Source organism: Erythranthe guttata, chromosome 13 (assembly GCF_056151865.1).
Source record: "Erythranthe guttata isolate IM_541 chromosome 13, IM_541, whole genome shotgun sequence".
NCBI lineage: Eukaryota > Viridiplantae > Streptophyta > Magnoliopsida > Lamiales > Phrymaceae > Erythranthe > Erythranthe guttata.
In genome coordinates, this window is record NC_142545.1 from 2,212,020 (window position 1) to 2,231,494 (window position 19,475).

The window sequence follows — 19,475 nt, forward strand, 5'->3', positions numbered from 1 at the left end:
AACACGGGAAGATCGTTACTTGCGAGAAGTGGATGTTTCTCTAGTGTCCATCTAATGGTTGTTGTGAAGGTGCTCAAACGGCTAATCATTACACGGACTTGAAGGACGAGGCAGCTCATTCAGTCCACAAGTTCCATAGTGTGGCCATGCTTGATATGCTCTTAGATGCACATGTTCACTAATCTCTCACGCCGATAAGAATTTGGTGAAAAATAAGATTTTGTGGATTCCCAATTTCTTACTCATAAGAATTTCGATTTTTTTTTTGTTGGGACAATATCTAGGGAGGGAGAAAAAAAGAGAATATATCTATCTCAATAATCCTAAATTGTTTCGATTTTTTTTTTTTTTTTTTTTTTTTTTTGCTGGGACGAACTCTAGAGAGGGAGAAGACTTGAAGGTAATGACTGATGATAAAGAAGAAGACTCGAAATAAGAATTAATGATGGATGCGAATAACATGGTGTACGATTTAATGAAGAAGATGGAAAAACGAAGAAGACAGAAAGAAAAAGAAAAAAAAATGATGGATCAATGATTAGGGCTTACGGTTCATGGAAGAAGATGAAAGAAAAATTATTTAGACGTACGGTTTCGTTTTGTTTTGCTTTGTAATTAAACTTAGATATTAATTGTTAATTTATAATTAAATTTTAGTTTTAAGGGTTTTAATGTAATTTTAGTCATATGGTAGGTATCGTACAAATTTTTCTTGGGTTCGTACTAATCTTACGTGGCACAATTTTATTGGAAGATTAGGGTCCGAGAAGTACAACCCTCTCGGACCCTAGACAACCCCTAAAAACATAAGTTAGTGATTGTGAGTTAAGCTGGTTTCAAGTGCTTAATTCTAAAAATTGGGGGTGTTTGCAAAAAATATGGAAAATTAACTAAAATAGAAAAAGAAGGTACATGAGTGTTTTTAAATTATAGCTTAAAGCAGCTTATTTTAAGAGAAACAAAACCAAAAGTCGGTTTTGCAAACACCTAAAAACAGATTATGTGAGTAAAAAAGCTCATAATCTATTTTTAAAAGCTTTTGCAAACACTACCTAAGTATGCCATCATGGGCTTATTTGTAATGGACCATTGTTTAGGGTAAATCACGGTCAAACCCTGAGGTAAGGTCAAATTACGAAAAAACTCCTCATCTTTGGGTAATTATAATCACCCCTCAATTACGAATTTTCTTCACATTCACCCTAATGATGTCGAATTTAGTCGGATATTTTAGATTATATTGAACATTCTCCAGTTTGTATCTGTTTTATCCCATTTGAGTTCCTAATTTTGAAACAAGATGATCATAAGATGTGTCTATTGGCTTGTAAATATCATATTGTGATGCATCAGAAACTGTTTTTTTTTTTTTTTGCGTAAAACGAATACAAACTAAAGAATATTCCATGAAATCTATAACATTTTGTTGAATTTGACACCATAGTAGTGGACAAATAAGAAAATTCATAACTAAAAGGTGGTTTTAATTATCCAAACGTGAAAGACTTTTGCGCAATTTAACTTACCTCATGATCAAAATAAATAGAATCGGATTTCCGAGGAAATAAACGTGCACACATTTATTTAATTGGTCAGTCTACAATTCATAAGACAATCAGAACCTTTTATTAACTGTTTTCCTAATTATTTAAATACATAAACAAAATACAAAATACAATTTACATTAATCGCAATTAACACAAACGTCAACTAAAATCAAAATACACATAATTAACAACGATAAATCAAATCAAAAACTAAACCTAAAAAAAAAAAAGAATAATTACAGTCAAACACTCCAAGAAAAAACAAATTTCAAAAAAAAAAGACACCCTTCTACCATTTAGGTAATTATAAAAAACCCAACTTTAAAAAAATTAACTTTAATGAAATGTATTGCTGTAGTTTGACTCCGGCCCGATTAATTTTCAAGACGAAGTTGATATCAACAAATAAATATACGAGTTTTTTCAGACACCAAGCCCGATTTATTATTACAGGCAAGAGTATAGTTGAAACTCGTATAAACAAACAAAAACAAACATAAATATATTATAAATAAAATTTATTTTAATTTAGTAATTAAAAAATATTGCAAATTTGCCTCAGTCAATGAATTGTGATCATATTAGTATGGATTAATCAAGAGGTTCATCCTGCAGAAGCAGGAACTTGACTTCACCACACCTCATTTACTATCCAACAAATCCTCATTAGCATAATTAAACACTTAATTAATTTTCAATTAATCAAAAATAAAATTAAATTAAATTAAAAAATAAACTCAGAAAAATCCAGTAATTTCATGAAAGATATGGCAACCCCAAGTGGTTCTCCCTGAATTAACAAGGTCTTGTGATCAACCATACCTCAATTATTCGGATTAATTCATCATTGAAAAATAAATACATTTCAAATAAATAATTTAAATATATTTCAAATAAATAATTTCAATATATTTCAATAAATAATATACACATATTTCAAATAAATAATTTAAATTTATTTCAAATAAACAAGTTAAACATATTAGAAAGAGGCTCAGATGTATAACAGCTTTTCAATCAAGAATTATCTGAAGCAGAACTGGCATTAAGCTGTGTAAACAATCATCACTGCAATTCAATAAACTGTTAAAAAAGGATTTAAATAAATAATTCAAAATAAATTAAAATAATTCTCAGATGTATAACAGCTTTTCGATCAAGAATTATCTGAAGCAGAACTGGCATAATAGGCTGTATTAACAATCATCACTGAAATTCAAAAAAAAAATAATTTAAAAAATAATAATAATATATAAATGGCTCATATTAAGAAATTCAACCATTTTACCCATATACTTCATCGACTTTAAAAAACCTCAGAAGCGCGGATAATTTTTAATCACAGCCAAAAATTAAAAAAAAAAAATTAAAAATTGAATCTTTTTTTTTTGAAGAATATAGCGAATTTTTTTAGAGGTAAACCTGTATAAAAAAAGGAAAGAACCCCCACGTGAAAACCGCTGCAATTTGTGCCTCTATGACTAGCGCTGTTTCCATTGATTTTATTAAATTAAATATCAGAAAATTGCTAAAGGTGTGAGAGGCAGATCTGAAGAAAACATAAAATCAGAGGAGTAAAATATAAATAAAATAAATATAGGCGTTTTTTTGACACAGAAAGGCCGTGGGTATGAAAGGTACAAAGCGGCGAAATCTGCAACACAAAACGGCGTAGTTTTAGCACAAGCATTGGGGCTGCTTTCTTCATCTATTGTAATTATCCAAAGAGCCCGGGGTAGCGACGTGCAATTCGAGAAAAATTACAGAACGATTTATAGAAAAAGACATCAAATTTTTTTTGATTTGATGAAGAAAAGAAGGGAATCGCGAATTTTGAAGAGAAATTGGGGATTTTTTTTGTTAATAGATCTGGTTAGGGTTTTGATGGAGATGGAGGAATTGAGGCTGCTGATCTGCTTTTAGAAGATTGGGGTTTTGGGGCTTATATAGAAAAATTTATGTGGGTAACCCTAAAAAAAAAAAACCTAACTTTGCACGCCGACTCCGATTACTGACTGAGCCCATTATGAATAGGTTAAATTTACACCGGGTTGGATCTGACCCGGATCTATTTGGATATTATTTTGAAACTATTATCTAATGAAATTATAATTATTAATTTATAAAATTGTTAAATGTTTTTTTTATTATTATTAATGATATTTCAATAACTATAGACTATAGAGGTTCATCAAAATACAATTGCAAAATTATTTTACTTTTGTCAACTAATAACATGAATTCGAAAAGTATGGACGAACCATTAGATGTTGAAACTCAGGGGTGGTCTTTCTTACCATATTGCCCTACCAACACGTTGTCATAACGAACTAAACCGATTTTTTACCTAAATATTTCTATCGAATAATTACTGTATTGTATCGAATTTTTTTGGTAGGTTAACGTTACTCAATATTATTAAAATTGTATTACCTTACTGAAATATATTAACAAATAAAATTTTATTCTAATAATTAATTTATTTCATATAAAGAGTGGAGATAGTATGCTAAGTAACTATACTTAGCATACTGTACTGTACCGAAATTTTTATATACCAGTTTTTTGGTGCGACAATGGTAATAAATTTCATAATACTAAAACTTCAGTGATGGAAGTGATTCAAGGTATTTGATACAGTTGCCTTACTAAACCTGAAACCACAAAAAAAAAAAAAAAAAATTGTAAAATATAATCAATAAACTGAATTATCAAATGTCACAAACTCTTCAACTACCATCAAGAAAACCATGCAACTTTAGAGTTGTTGATCGAGGGCAAATAATTAAGAGTATCGTGAGAACTCTTTAAGAGAATGAAGTTGGAGATGATAATTCTACTACCGAATCTGTTCCTGGACTGAAAGCTCTAATAACAACAATGATATTGTTTTTTTGTTGAACTACAACAGAAGTTACCATGTTAACGAAAATGATGGATGCGATTGAATTAGAGCTTGTTAAGTCTTGTAAATAATTAGCGTTGTCTGCGAGACAAGTCCGGGAAAAAAAAAGTTATTTAAGCTAGGTTACTGAATTATGGAGTATTAATTTATCGAATTTTATTGTATCTTAACTTAAATAAGTATATTAGTAATTTAGTATTCTACATTAAGTAAAGTTCTAGAAATTTTGAGATCACAAGTGTAATTTTAAGGAAAAATCGGAATTTTCAAAATTTATTTTCGAATCAAAAATCGAAATCTTATAAACATATTTCAAATCCAATCCCATTTCAGTTTCTAAACCTTTATTTTAGTAATCTTGCTAAGCTTACAAGCTATGTTTGGTAAAAAAAAATTCAAAAGATCTTGATTGTTTTTAAAATAAAATGTTAGACATCCGTTTCATCGATTCACAATGTATACGTCCGTTTCATCGACTCACAATTTATATTGACCATACCACTCCCCGATTTAAGCGTAGTTCAAAACGAGATACAATACCAACACAAAAACACACTAAACGAGACTTCCCTACGTCAAAATTGTCCCTTCGCAATCTACTCGGCCAACACGAAAGATAAAATAAAAACAAGAAATTCAAGAAGATGCAACATTTTTATCAAAATGGTAACACACACACCTTTTTCTTGTTTTTTTTTCCTTTCCAATTTGTAAGTTTAAGCAATCATCCATGTCAAATGCCTATAACCAGCCCATTTAGCAGCAACTCGAACGCCAATCGCCAGCCCAGCACAAACCAACGGAATCGGAACCCTATTCACCACCCCGTTGTTCTCTTCACCTTCTTTCGAATCCACAATTTTTTTCCTCGAGTAATGAAAAATAGCCAATCCCAAAAACGAGCCCATCGAAATTACTCTAACCCAAGGCTCACCCACAGCAGCCAAAACAACAGCAACGGGCAATGCGGAAGAAACATAATCCCGTTTCTTCACCAAACTACTATAACCAAACAACCCCACAAGCAATGTCCAAAAAAACAGCTCGGTTATATAGTTTTTAACGGCACAATAGCCGATTAATCCAGCCACTGTGAGTATGTATGGATGCCTGTTGACCGAGTCTGGAGCTGCGGCTTCCGAGATAGCAAGTACTGCTGATGTCAGCATGATGATTAGGGTTAGATCGGAGATTGGAGCGTATGCGATTACGCCGGAGTAGAAGGACCGGATAGTGTATAGGGTTGTTTCGATTGCATGGATTAAAGATGTGAGTGGATTTCCGATGAAATGGAATAAGAAGGCTAATGCGAATTTCGATAAATATTGCAAGAATCGACCGATTGCGAAAATAGACTTCCTCCAGTTGGAAAGCTCCCACAAGACGGTTCTCCATGTGTAGAGCATGAATGCCAACACTGCAAATAGAAATAAAATAGATTATTTTTTATTTATTTATTTCTATTCCGATGGAATAAGAACAATCAAGAAATGCACATCGGCCCTGATAAAATTAACCAAGATAAGAAGTCCAATACGTAATTACCCAATAAGCCAATAACTGTTAGCCAGTGCAGAAAAAAATAAAGTTATTGCCATAACCAAACATTAAATAAGACATGATTAATTAATAGATTAATCATGGCTTATTGTACCAACCAAACGAGGCCTTTGACAATTTCAAAAAATTGAAGTTCCACGTAAAAAAAAAAAGCAAAGATTCTCGGACATAAAAATTATGAGCGGTCATTCATTACTTTACCACTTAACTTTGATCTAATCTCGTCTTGCATCGTAATATTGATCCACGAGATCAAGACTTTAAAAACCCATAACACTTCCGACCATCTCTCTCATTTTTATTGTGCATGTACACAAACAAAGTTATCATATTACTAATTTTCTTGTTTCTCGTATAGTCCTAGTTCCCGTTACAGTTTTCCTTCACAATTGAGAAACAAAATTCATCGATTTCTAGCTACAAGTAGAAAAGGTTGAATCTTGACCATTCTGGTGCACCGCAATCCCAGTATTTTAATTATACATTCATAAACGTGACAAGAAAATAACGATTAGCATTGAAATTAGTTATTTATCACCACATGCACCACAATTTAGCACTATCGATCGATTAAGCATTCGTCTTCTCTGAAATTCACATTCAAAACAAATCTATTTCTTCATATCCTTGATAAATCTCAGAAGATAAACATACACACAAAGCAAAATGGGGATAAAAATCAGAAACTATACTACAGTGAACTCACATAATCAATCAATAGAAATTAAAAATTCAAAATTCAAAATTGAAAAATAAAAATTCAGAATTCAATACCAATGAGCCAAGGCCATCTAACAGATTTATCAGGAGCTTCTTTAGTCAAATATCTAAACCTCTCCGGCATACTGCTCTGCCCACGCGCCGCCATTTCTTCGTCTTCTTTCTCCGTTTTATTAACGGCGGAATCACTTCCATTTTGTGCTTTCACAACGCAGCCACGAGATTTTGCTGAAAACCCATTAACGGATTTATTTAACGGCCCGTAAAAATTGTGGGTGCTCCGGAATTCTTTTGAAGGGTTTATCGTTGGGGCTAATGAAGAAGAGGTGAATTGAAATGAAGGGTTAATCCGATGAACAATTCGAGAGGAGATGTTTGGTATGAATTTTATTGGGGTTTTGAAGTGGAGAGTTGAGAGCGCCATTGACGACATGATTAAATTGGGGTTTTTGTACACAGGCGTTTCAGAATTTTGCCATCGCTAATTTGACAGTGCGAATGAAGAAGAGGGTTTTTTTTTTTTTTTTTTTTTTTTTTTTTTTTTTTTTAGTTTTTGGGAAAATTATAATTATAATATTTTTACTTTACCCCCTATAAATTTAAAAAAGGTGAATGTCACCCTTCAAAATAGTAATTATGAAAAACACCCCCACCTAATCGTAATTACTAAAATCCCCTGATGTTTGTTTCCGTCTTACACAAAATCTTACAGTGTGATTTTTCACGATTTTTTTTTATTCCATGGAATTGACTTTACACAATTTCGGGCATTTTCTTTTATTTCTCACCAATTTAACAGAGAGTATAATAGATTCTACCCATTTTCTGTTAAAAAAATCGATCAACAGTTAATCAAAGGGGGAATTTGGTTATTACGGATAGGTGGGGATGTTTTTCGTTATTCAACCTATGTTAAGAGGGGGTTTCGTAATTTACCCCTTCAAAATAATATTCTTATTGTACATTGCCTCCATAGAAAAATTCCGATGAATTATTCACCGGAATTGAGTGTTTTTATTGTATGTTGCCCATTTAATGTTATTTTTATTGCACATTGCCCTTTAAAAAAATTATTTTTCTGCACATTGCAACTCTAAAATATTATATTTGGTGCACGATGCCCACTAAAAATTGATTTTTGGGGCGAATTGCAACCAAAACAAATATTTGAAGCAAGTGTTATCTACTTATCCCTAATTTGTTTTATAGAGGGGAAAATGCGAGAAAATGGAAATTTTTTTAGGGGGTGAAGTGCTTGTTCTCCTTTGTTATTGCATTATTCTAAAAGTTTTGACATTTAATTTTTGTTTAAAAAACGAAGGGACCAAATGTTATTTTTGTTAACATAGATGACCAAATATGAAATCAGTACAAACTTAATAGATGAAAACTGTATTTTTTCTTAAATGTAACTAATTCTCCAATAAAAATAGAATAAATTATTTACCGGTCTTCGTGCATCCTAATTTGCAATTAAGATTTGAGAATTACATTTACAAAGATGAAATCTATGTGTATTTTCATACTATAACGGGTTGAAATTGTCTAATCACATGTGCAAAATGTAAGCCGTAAAATAAAAAAATAAAATAGTTTTAAAAGAGATTTTGTAACGTCTAACATTTAAAACTGCATTGAATAATAGCAAAACGTTTCCAGACCATGGAGCCTATAAATTCAATTAGCCCACATTGTCTATAAATTTGTTTTATGTTGATGAAGACTACATATACATATAATTTCTTCTCAAATAATAAAAAAAGAGGAACAAAGAAAAAAAGGCGTATACACTCCTCATCGGAGTTTGAACTATGGATTGTTGTTCATGACATATCACTACGTACGTTGTATTTATATAATTTCGATTTATTTTGGTCAATTCCAGGCAGAGGGTGGAAGGGTGTGCATGCCCAGAACATGTAGATGAAGTTGACGCGAGGGGGGCGTGCAATATTTCTTGGTATGTGGATTATATATTTATTCGAATGATCTTTTATTTTAAATAAATATTTCGTCTAGTATCTTTTATTATTATGATATGGAAATTCATTTGAATGCAATGAATTTTGAAAATACTAGGAATGATGGTGTTTGACAAACAAACAAGATTATGCAAAATCAAGGATTTTCATTCGCATCATCTCCGCGAGAGTTTGAAATCATAATATCTTGGGGTTAAAGATCCAGCTGCTCTATGGAACAATTTAAAAGAGAGATATGATCACCAAAAGTGTGTGATTATCCCGAAGGATCAATATGAATGGATGCACTTGAGATTGCAAGATTTCAAAACAGTGAATGGGTATATTTCTGAAGCATACATGTTAGAGAAAACAACCACTACTTTTAATGCCTCTAATATGCTCCTACAACAGCAATACCGTGAAAAGAGGCTTTACAAAATTATTTTGTATCATTATTTGGTGCTTCTCTGTTGGTGAACAAAACAATGAGCATTTTCAGAAGCAAATGCAAATGCTTGGAAGGTCAAAGTGAGTTCAGTGTTGTACTTTGTTCAAGAAAAAAACACTGAAGTTGGAGGACGGAGTTGATTAAAGGTTGGAAAGTATTTCGTGAATCACATACGATCGATGTCATGTGAAAAACAAATATTTGTTTGTGTTTATACAAATAACGCTATTGAAGCGATGCCATGTCAAAGAGAAAATGTAGGTTATATATTTTTGTGCTTAATATTTGATTGTAAATTTTTGTTTATAATTTTCGTTTCATGAAGTTTGGTAATCAAATTTGTTTACCCATACTCTTCAATGATTCTTATTCTGTTTTTGTTCTTGTTCCTACAAAAAAATAGTTTAGGTTTTTGTACAATTTAATGAAGTAGACTATTCAACTATATTATATAATTATATTTAGCTATTATTTAAAAATTGAGATAAAAAATACGAAATAATTTTAATACGCTATAGATTAGAATAGTTTATATTGAATTATAGACATTACAAAACCCAATTATATTTTTCTAATTAAAAATATTGCAAAAATAAAATAATAGTTATAAAGTCGTATACTTTTGTAATTGCAAAATCACCCTTGGTGTATTTATGTCTTTTCACAACCGATCAAAGGGTTAATATCATTGGGGCGGTGTCCGGTCGAAAACATTTAATAGGGGGATTCTTGACAAATATTTTAAAAAAAGGACTTTTTTAGAAGTTCAAAATAATATAGGGGTTTTATTGAATTTTGCTAAAAAATCCTTCCAAATTCAGCCATAATTCAACCGCTGACCGTTAATTGTTGAAAGTGAAATAGACGGAGGGACCAAATGTGTCATTAGTTGTTAACATTAAAATGTTAATTGTTGACCGTGGTAAATGAGGGACTAAAAGTGAAAATGGCGTCAACAAGAGAGACCTCAAATGTAATTATCCCAACATTATTCATATAGGAACAATAAGCAACCTCCAAAGAAAGTAAAGCTCACTACATTTATAATGTTGATTCTCCAATTAATTTCCACCTTCAAATTAATACATAAAAGATCAGAAAATAAGGGAAATTAGATGCTACACCTGATTATTTAAATTGGATAAATTTGAATCGTAGATCTACACATAATCACACACACCCATGTGTATGTGTGCTTAGTGGATAATTAGTTATTCATCAAATCAACCCAATGTAAATCACTGGTGTAGCATCTAACTCCCCAGAAAACAACCGTCTTGATTTTTGGACAAGCGAAAAAATCGTGTAATAATTCATATTCCATGTCACCGTTATTACGCAACCCAACTACTACCGGGCGATACATTAATCCCTCTCTTCACCATTTCATTCCTAACCTTTTCAGCCTCCTCGTACCGCCCCCACCCCCCATAAATTCTCGCCAACAACACGTAATTAGCAGGATTATTCGGTTCTATTTCAAGCAAAGCCCGACCCGAAATCTCCGCTAAATCCACTTCCCCGAACGTACAACAAGCTCCAAGAAGCGCACCCCAAGCTTTGGCGGTGGCTTTAGTCGACATTTTCCTCAACACTTCATACGCCTCGTGTAATCTCCCCGCCCTGCTCAACACATCAACCAAACAAGCAAAGTGGTCGCTGTTGGGCCCCACACCATAATGATCATTCATCCGGGAAAAATACATCAGCGCCACGTCAGCAAGTCCAGCATGGCTGCAAGCCTTGAGCACCCCGAGAAAAGTGATTTCGTCGGCTCTCACGTTTTGTGACTCCATTTGTTCGAACGTCTCAAGTGCTTTTCCTGCTTGTCCGTGCAGTGCGTAGGCCGATATAAGGCTGCTCCATGCAACTACGTCCTTTTGTTTTATACTATCGAATACGAAACGGGCTTTCTGAAGGCACCCGCACCGCCCGTACGCCTCCACTAGGCCGCTGCTCAAGTGCGAATTTGGATCGATATCGGTTCTTATCGAGAATGCGTGCATTTCTTTGATTAAATGCAACGCTGAAACGCTTACAAAAGCGCGTAATAATCCTAAGAGAGTGATTAAATTTGGCTGTATATTCGTTTCCTGCATTTTCCTGTAGAATTTGAGGGTATCGAAAAGCCCGTCTTCCATTTCCGAAAACCCCATGATGATTGTATTGAAGGTGGATGCATTCGGCGGAAAATCCATCGCATTGAAGAGGTTGAGAGCGCTCTGCATATCTTTGGAACGGGTGTACAGAGAGATCATCGAGTTCCAAACGACGACATTTCGTTCGGGAATTTCGTCGAACACTTGGCGGGCAGAGAAAATGGAGACGCATTTGCCGTACAGGTCGACCAGGCCGCAGGCGACGAAAGGGCTGTTGACGAAGGAGGACTTGACGGCGAGAGCGTGGATGGACGCGCCGATGTCGGGGCGGCGGAGGAAGGAGGAAGACTTGAGGGCGAGTGGGAAAATAAAGGGGTCTAAGCATTGGGAGAGAGAAGAATGGATGTGTTGGAAGAGAGAGAGGGCTTGGTGGTGGCGGCCATTGTTGACGTGAGAAGTGAGGAGTTTAGTGTAAGAAAGTAACCGGAGGTAATTTGAAGAGTAGGATGCCATGGTTGCTTGGCAACTGTTTGGAACTAATATTTGCAAGCTGCCATTCTAAATCCATAGCAACTATCAAAAAGCTGAAAATGAATATATTCAACCAAAAAATTAGAAGATATTTAAGGTTTGGGACGTGATAAATGTCGTTCGAGCTTTAATAATACCGTTACGACTTCAAATGTGATTTTGATCATTTTTAATTCCAAAATTTTCAAAACCCGAAAAATAGAATTTGTAGTATTCTGAGTTAGTTTTCTAATCCAACTTGAATCACCAAAATTGGATGTCGGACGAGAAAGATATACATGAATCAATGGATATTGCCCACAACTTTGATGTATTGAGGTATCTGAAATTCAAAATGTGACTCATTCATGCATAACTTTGTCACACGGCATCCAATCTAGCGGATTTAAGTTCGTGTTTCGAATTTTGCCAAAATCAAAAGAAATATGTCAAAATCAGGTTCGAAGTCAAAACGACATTAGTAAAATTGAAACGACATTTAACATTTCAGTTAAGGTGGGATTTATACTTTATATAATATAATTAGGGAAAAATATAGTTTTCATCCATCAAGTTTGCATCGATTACGCACTTGGTCCATCATGTTTACAAAAAAACACATTCAGTCCCTTATGTTTACAAAAAACACATTTAATCCCTCATGTTTAAAAAATGCAACACTGGTAGTCATTTCCGTTCAGATCTCCGTTAAAACAAACGGAATCAACCGTCTGTCCATCACTGCCTTAACTGACAGACTAACGATAAATTGACGAAAATAACCAAAAGTATTAAATTATTGAAACACGATGAATCAAATGTGTTTTTTTGTGAACAAGAGGGAAAATGACAGCGGGCGTCGGGTGCGGTGCGAAAAACGTAGGGGGCGACTAGTTTTGGCAAGGCAGTCCCGCACACCGGCCCTGCCGGTACCGAACGTCCGAAAATTTTCCGACCCGAAAAAAATAATAAAAAATACGAGGACGTAGGAAATTGAATTTGGCACAGTGATTGTCGGGGCCGTTTTGTCAGATTTCGAGAATTGGTCCGATGTCTGAATTACATTTCTCAAAATGGTCCACTTTCCCACCAACATAACACCACGTACCAAGGTTCATAAACTTACCCCCATGATGCATTTGAATAGTAAATGAATAGTAAAATCATCCGATTCACCTCCAATAAACAATATTCACTATCATTACGGATAAATGTGTACACATTGTTTGAATTGAAACCATATATTACTTATGTTAATTATCCTTCTCCGTTCCTTCTCTTCGTTTCCAGCTCATAATTTTTGGATCCTTAGTCAGAAACACTATAATGGCTTCTTAATCGAAGAAGAAATGGAAGATTTTCGCAGTTTTGGGACCAAAATATGCACAACTCGCCCTGGGAGAAAAACTCTAGTTTTTGTGTTCTCAAGTTGATTGATGAAATGAGAGTGAAGTGTTTTAACTTCCTGCTGTAACTAAGAGAATGATATTAAGGATTTTAGGGATGTGGTGGGAAAGGCGAAATGACCATGATAGCCTTTAAGTTGATGGAGTTTTTTCAATGCCACTAAAAAAATTGCTGGAAATTTGAGTTTGGCCCAAAGTGCAACAAAAACAAAATTTACAAGGGGACAGTGGCGTATCCACTGTGGTCCTAGGGTGTGCAACTGCACACCCTTGATTTTGAAAAAAAAATATTCCCTATATATTTATATATTATATAACTGTAAATGTAAAAATTGCTAAAGAGATCTTGTAGCTGAACTGGTAGGGATCTCCCTTCAAATTCGGAGAGGTGCAGAGTTCGAGACTCAGATTGAACCCTTTTATTTGGAATATTTCAAAGTTTTTTTGTATTTCTAAATTCTAATACATATAATATTTCAAAAAATCAAAATCTCCTAATAAAACATATATTTTGCTATTCTCAACTTTAATTTCCATTCCTTTAATATTTTATATAATCTACATTATTCCAAAATTCTTATAATATTTTATATAATCTAAATTATTCCAAAATTCTTAATTTTATATATATATGCTTGTTTTTTTTATTTCTAATACATATAATATTTCAATTGTTTTCAAAATTTTTGAATATGTGGGTATTTTTGAATATTTCAAAAAATCAAAATCTCCAAATATATAATATTTCAATTGTTTTCCAAAATTTTTGAATATGTGGGTATTTTTGAATATTTCAAAAAAATCAAAATCTCCTAATAAAACATATATTTTGCTATTTGCAACTTTAATTTATTTACCATTCCTTTAATATTTTATATAATCTAAATTATTCCAAAATTCTTAATTATATATATATATATATATATATATATATATATATATATATATATATATATATATGCATTATTACAATTATTTTCTAAATTTACAACTATATTTTTTTTTAAATTCAAAATCTGCTAATGAAATACATATTTTGTCACTTGCAACTTTAATATGCTTACCACTCCTTAAATATTTTCACCAATTTTATGTCTAAATATTTCCTAAATTAGCCCAAAATTTGTAAAATAATCCCTTTAAATTTGAAAATATTACATATTTTTATTATTTAATGTGCATAGTATTAAAAAAAAATCGGGGGCGCTGCCCCCGAACCCCCGTAAACTTTTACCTTTTCTACTATATTTAAATCCGAACACCCTTGGCAAAAATCCTGGATTCGCCACTGCAAGGGGATGTCTCTTTCTTGAATTTCTGGAGTGAAAGTGCGAATTTTTGAAATTTCTAGGGCGCGAAGTTCATTTTGCCCTAATTCATATTATAAATATAAACACTAGAATTCAAATCAATATGCTAAATGTTAATTGAAAAAATCTTTGAAAAACAAATTATCTTGACTCTAACTTCCAATAACATTTAATTTGTGTAATAAACAAACTCATTCACATTAAAAAATCCAGCACAAATAAAAAATAAGTTAAAAATATGGATGAATTAAATGAATAGAAATGATCACAAATTAAAGACATGATCATTTTTTTTTAAATATTACAGAATTAACAAGGGAAAATATCCAACCAAAAAGTGCAACTTTTCCTGTAATAATTATGAATTTAACACCAAAAAGAGCAAGAAATAAATAAATAATAAATATATAAACACGTGAAGAGATTTTGTAATGTTTAACATTTAAAGCACACATTGAATAACAACAAAACGTTTCCCGGCCGTAAAGCTTATAAATTCACAAGTCTGTAGCTCCCTTTCGATCAGCATTACGTACGAAATTAATTAAATTATAGTTTCATAGGCTTAATTCGGTCCATGAAAAATACGTATAGATATAGTTCAATCTTCATCAGCGTTTGAACTTGTATGGATTGTTGTTCATGGCATATCATTTGTGTTTCGGAAAAAAAATGTTTATATATAGAGATTTTTTTTTCAGTATTTTAGCATTATCGATCCCCCCTAAAAAAAAATTAATGCACTCGGCCTTCGCGGACTCAGAATCCTTGCTTCGCTAGTGAGCCCATGTGTTATATGCGACAATATTGGTATCGAAGAATGCAAAATTGCTTCTGCTGAAGTAGACTTTGATTATGGAGCTTTTGAGCTTTCGAACTTCTTGTTTTGCACTTTCGGGTTCATTTACCCCAAATTCCGAGTTTCGGGTAAATGAAACCAAAATTTCCATTTTTTTAATGGACAAATACTATGTGATGTAAGACGGTCAAAAGTGTAATTTTTACTTCAAATATGTTCTTATAGGAGGAGCTACCAACCGAGAGTATACATCTTAATTATTTCTTGAAAGGGTTTTGGGGATCTTGTTGAAAAAATCTCTGCAGTAATAAACCCCATTTATGTAAACCCCATTTAATCTCTCAAACATAAACCCCTTGAAAATAAAAAGAAGGGACTATTAGTGAGAACCCCCTTCACCTTTATTTTAATAACGATGGATCCAGCTCCTTTTTCTTTATTAGTGGGAGACCCATCCTTTTTTTATTCTCAAATTTACCCTTCCTCTATTAACTACCTATTATAAACTACTTTGATACACTTTTATTTTTTTTTATTATTTTGTATTTTAATTTTAATTTTCATTTTTTTTATTTATTTCTTATTCAAAAAAAAATATTTAAAAAAAATATTTTTTTAACTTTTTTATTATATTTTTTAAAAATATTTTTTTACTATATTTTTTTGTCTTCACTTAAAACAACTATATTTCAATAAAACAACTATAATTAAAACAACTGTTATTAAAACAATATGATTAAAACAACTATAGATCTCCAACAACTCTCATTTATCAAAATCAACTATTACATTCAACTAAAAAGTAATAAAAACAACTATATTGCTGACGAAAACAACTATATTGTTGTACGAAAACAACTATATTGCTGTACGAAAACAACTATATTGCTGTACGAAAACAACTATATTGTTGTACGAAAACTACTATATTGCTGTACGGAAATGTCTATAAATCTGTAAATAACACCACAGAATTTCAACAAAAACAAAACCTACATTATACTATTGATTGAACACAAAATTAGCCTTCTATATAAGAATTCAACCAAAAACTCCAATTAAGAAAATTAAGATTCGAGAATTGGATTCAAAAAAAAAAATCAGAGAAGAAGAAGAACAACAACAATGAAACAATGGGGCGGTGGTCTGTATTGAAATCTCAGACGCAATATCAACCCTAGCGCCGCTGCATAATCTCGTCTTTCTCCCTAGCGAAAACCCTAACGCCGTCCTTGACGAGAGAATCCCAGGGGTGAAGACCATCTTCTTTTCGCGTCGGTGGAGGGAGGAACGCCGTTGGGAGAAGAGAATAACGATGGTGGCGCAGAGATTGAAGAGGGATGGAGGCGGTGGCAGAACACAGATTGAGGAGAGTTGGAGGCGGCCGATATGTAGAGAGAAAAGAGAGAGAAGAATAAGAGAAATAGAGAACGTGAAATAGATTTAATTATTTTAGATATAATAAGGCAAATTAGGTATATTAGTAATGTCTAAAATAATATTAATTAAAAAAATATTATTTAATATAAGGTGGGGGGTTTTCACTAATAATGAAAAGGAGGTTATATCCACCTTAATATAAGTAAATGAATTGGGGGGTTTTCACTAATTATCCCTAAAAAGAATCAGTCATCTTTAATGAATTAAAAAGGTTTTTTTTGCAATAACTACCCCTGTGTAATCTCTAATTGTCAAAAAAACCCCGTAGTAAAAAAATTAGCAAGGACCCTTCTATAAAAGTTCGTCAAAGCCAATAAGGACCCTAACGGCTTATCGTGTTCTGCACGCGCGAATTGTGCGGCTGGGGTGTGTTTTGACCTGAAAAATACCTAAATAACCTGTAAATAAAAAAATAAAAAAATACACATTAGCCCCAAATTTTAGTAACACCAAAATGAAACTTTCAGAACTTTTAATTCAATCCTTGCCAATTTAAAAAACGTCCTCTCTCCAAATCATCATCATCTCATCCCGATGAAACTCTCCAGCATTTTCACGCACAACACACACAAAATGCTTCCCGACGGCACCCTTTTGCCGGACATAGACCAGCATATTTTTTTTTTCGGGCAGCCTTTTCGACATAATTTTTTTTTTCCGGCGGAAATTTCCGACGGACCACTCCCTCCATGTTTTTCCAGCAAAAAACCAAAAACTTATAAACCAACTGAGTTTCAGGCTCTTTCCTGTATCAAACCAAAAAAAAAAAGGTCGAATATTTTGCAAGATCTGAGTTTTAAGTTTTTTCCTGGCACCCAGAAAAGCCAAAAAATGCTCAGAGTATACACAGTAATTTCAGAAAACTTCCCAGAGAACTCCCATTTTTTTTTTTGCAACAAAAAACCCCCGAAGGTCCACTCTTTTCTTCTCGTGATATTCACTACCAAAAAACATGGCTTTTGTAACGGAAAATTTGTGACACACCAAATCTGTCACAACTAGTGATGGAATTAGTGGCAAATTTGTGACTGCTTTCATTACAAAAATTCTGCAATTGATTGTGACGAGTACGTGACCAATTTTGCGACGAATTTTGTGACAACCAAACTTTTGTTACATTTCAGTCACATATTGTTTGACAGAAATTAGTTTTGTCACAAATCAGTGACATATTTTATGACGAAAAATAGTGTGGTCACAAGTCGGTCATAATATTTTTAAAGAAGTAACAGTTTGACTAATATTTGTCACAAATTCGTCACACTTCCGTTTCCATCACAAATCTGTCACATACATTTCAGTCATAAATCCGTCACATTTCAAGGGTCGTCATTTATCCGTCATTACTTCATCGCCGTCATACATCTGTCATACACAACTCCATCATAAATCTGTCATATTTTAAATTCTGTCATTTATTTGTCACTATCTTTATTCAATCACAAATTCGTCACATGTAATTCTGTAATGAATCTGTCACATTTTAAATTTCGTCATTAAATTTGTGACGAGGGTTTTTCTGACAGAACAATTCGATCACAAATTTGTGACAAAAGGGCTTTTGTGACAGATTTTCTTCAATTTCGTGACTGAATCGTTCGTCATAAAAGCCCTTTTTTTTTGGTAGTGATTATGCTCCAAATGGGTATTTTTTATGTACTAGGGTGGTATAGTCATTTTAGCTAAGTCAATCGCCAATTTTAGCCAAGTCATTTTGCCGAACTTTTGGCGGTAGCTTATGGGCTTAGACTATGTAAGAGCCTCGGTATTTCTAATGTTACGGTGGAAAGTGATTCTCTTCTGGCGATTACGGCTATCCGAACTCAGAGTGTGCATGGGAGCTTCAGTTCGTTCTTCGTCAGTGTATGCAGGAGGTGGCTTCGTCGCATAATTTTCAGCATGTTGTTCGTCAGAAGAATACAGTGGCTGATCGTCTTGCCAACTGGGCGTATACTCACAAATCAACACAACAATATTTTTCCCGGGTCTTCATTACCTTTTGAGGTCAAGGCAGCTTATTTGGGAGACAAGTTGGGTGTACATACCTTCCGTCCAGGATGAAGATGCACTACTGTAAGGCTTGGACTTTTTGGAGTTCCTATTTCTGAATTTTGCATAATTGCCACCATCCTGGGACTTTGATGTTATTGGATCTGCAGCTTTTCAGTGTATTTACACTTTCACCCCAATCTGGAGGCCTTTTAGCAATTCTCGGAATGTAGTCTTGTCCTGTAGTGTAGTCTTTACTTTTTTCTTTTTAGCCCTTTTTTCGGGCATTTTTGTAATAGAGGACTTTCCCCGTCCCGTTTTTATTCCTTTCCGTTTATAGGGGTACTCTTTTCATATTGTAGGCCCACAAGGTTTTTAACGAGACCCCCTTGTACTTTCAAAAGTATTTAATGAAATAAAAATATTTTGGCCCAAAAAAAAAAAACAATATTGTTATCAGCATAATAAATTAAAGGGCAAATTACCAAAAACCCCCTGAGGTAAGCCTAAATAACGAAAATCCCCCCCATGTTCTCGTAATTACGAAAACCCCCCTTGACTAACGGTTGACCGAATTTTTTTAACCGAAAACGTGAAATGTCTATTATATCCTTCTGTTAAATATGTAAAAAATAAAGGGCAAATTACCAAAACCCCCCTGAGGTAAGCCTAAATAACGAAAATCCCCCCTGGCATCCCTTTCAGTTGATGATTTATTGCTTTTATAAATTTATTTATTACTTTGTAATTTGTATTGATAATTTGATATTATAATTTT

At 33.2% G+C, this 19,475-nt stretch overlaps 2 protein-coding genes and 5 non-coding genes across 7 annotated transcripts; all 7 read right to left on the minus strand.

Moving 5' to 3' along the window:
• Positions 1-1,889: 1,889 nt before the first annotated feature.
• On the minus strand, positions 1,890-1,995 carry LOC148765619 (small nucleolar RNA snoR97). Its single transcript, XR_016029452.1, has one exon. It is a non-coding gene; the product is annotated as a small nucleolar RNA snoR97 (small nucleolar RNA).
• A 539-nt stretch (positions 1,996-2,534) lies between these two features.
• LOC148765620 (small nucleolar RNA Z223) lies at positions 2,535-2,624 on the minus strand. The gene has a single exon (XR_016029438.1). It is a non-coding gene; the product is annotated as a small nucleolar RNA Z223 (small nucleolar RNA).
• Positions 2,625-2,673: 49 nt separating this feature from the next.
• Positions 2,674-2,765, minus strand: LOC148765621 (small nucleolar RNA Z223). The gene has a single exon (XR_016029437.1). It is a non-coding gene; the product is annotated as a small nucleolar RNA Z223 (small nucleolar RNA).
• A 39-nt stretch (positions 2,766-2,804) lies between these two features.
• LOC148765622 (small nucleolar RNA U36a) lies at positions 2,805-2,895 on the minus strand. Its single transcript, XR_016029427.1, has one exon. It is a non-coding gene; the product is annotated as a small nucleolar RNA U36a (small nucleolar RNA).
• A 244-nt stretch (positions 2,896-3,139) lies between these two features.
• LOC148765623 (small nucleolar RNA snoR134) lies at positions 3,140-3,296 on the minus strand. The gene has a single exon (XR_016029461.1). It is a non-coding gene; the product is annotated as a small nucleolar RNA snoR134 (small nucleolar RNA).
• A 1,623-nt stretch (positions 3,297-4,919) lies between these two features.
• EMB1923 (embryo defective 1923) lies at positions 4,920-7,288 on the minus strand. Its single transcript, XM_012997030.2, has 2 exons — positions 6,787-7,288; positions 4,920-5,869 (listed from the first exon to the last, which is right to left on the minus strand). Exons 1-2 carry the CDS (start codon positions 7,163-7,165, stop codon positions 5,169-5,171), a joined length of 1,080 nt encoding a protein of 359 aa, XP_012852484.2. The 5' UTR covers positions 7,166-7,288; the 3' UTR covers positions 4,920-5,168.
• Positions 7,289-10,116: 2,828 nt separating this feature from the next.
• Positions 10,117-11,824, minus strand: LOC105972025 (Tetratricopeptide repeat (TPR)-like superfamily protein). Its single transcript, XM_012996961.2, has one exon. The coding sequence runs from the start codon at positions 11,754-11,756 to the stop codon at positions 10,479-10,481; it is 1,278 nt and encodes a 425-aa protein (XP_012852415.1). The 5' UTR covers positions 11,757-11,824; the 3' UTR covers positions 10,117-10,478.
• Between the last annotated feature and the right edge of the window lie 7,651 nt (positions 11,825-19,475).

What these genes read in the sequence shown, in the direction of transcription:
- EMB1923 (XM_012997030.2), bottom strand. Translation starts at nt 7,165, where the DNA reads ATGTCGTCAATGGCGCTCTCAACTCTCCACTTCAAAACCCCAATAAAA. An exon ending in TAGATGGCCTTGGCTCATTG is followed by an intron (nt 5,870 to 6,786) that starts GTATTGAATTCT and finishes TTCTATTTGCAG; the next exon opens with TGTTGGCATTCATGCTCTAC.
- LOC105972025 (XM_012996961.2), bottom strand. Translation starts at nt 11,756, where the DNA reads ATGGCATCCTACTCTTCAAATTACCTCCGGTTACTTTCTTACACTAAA.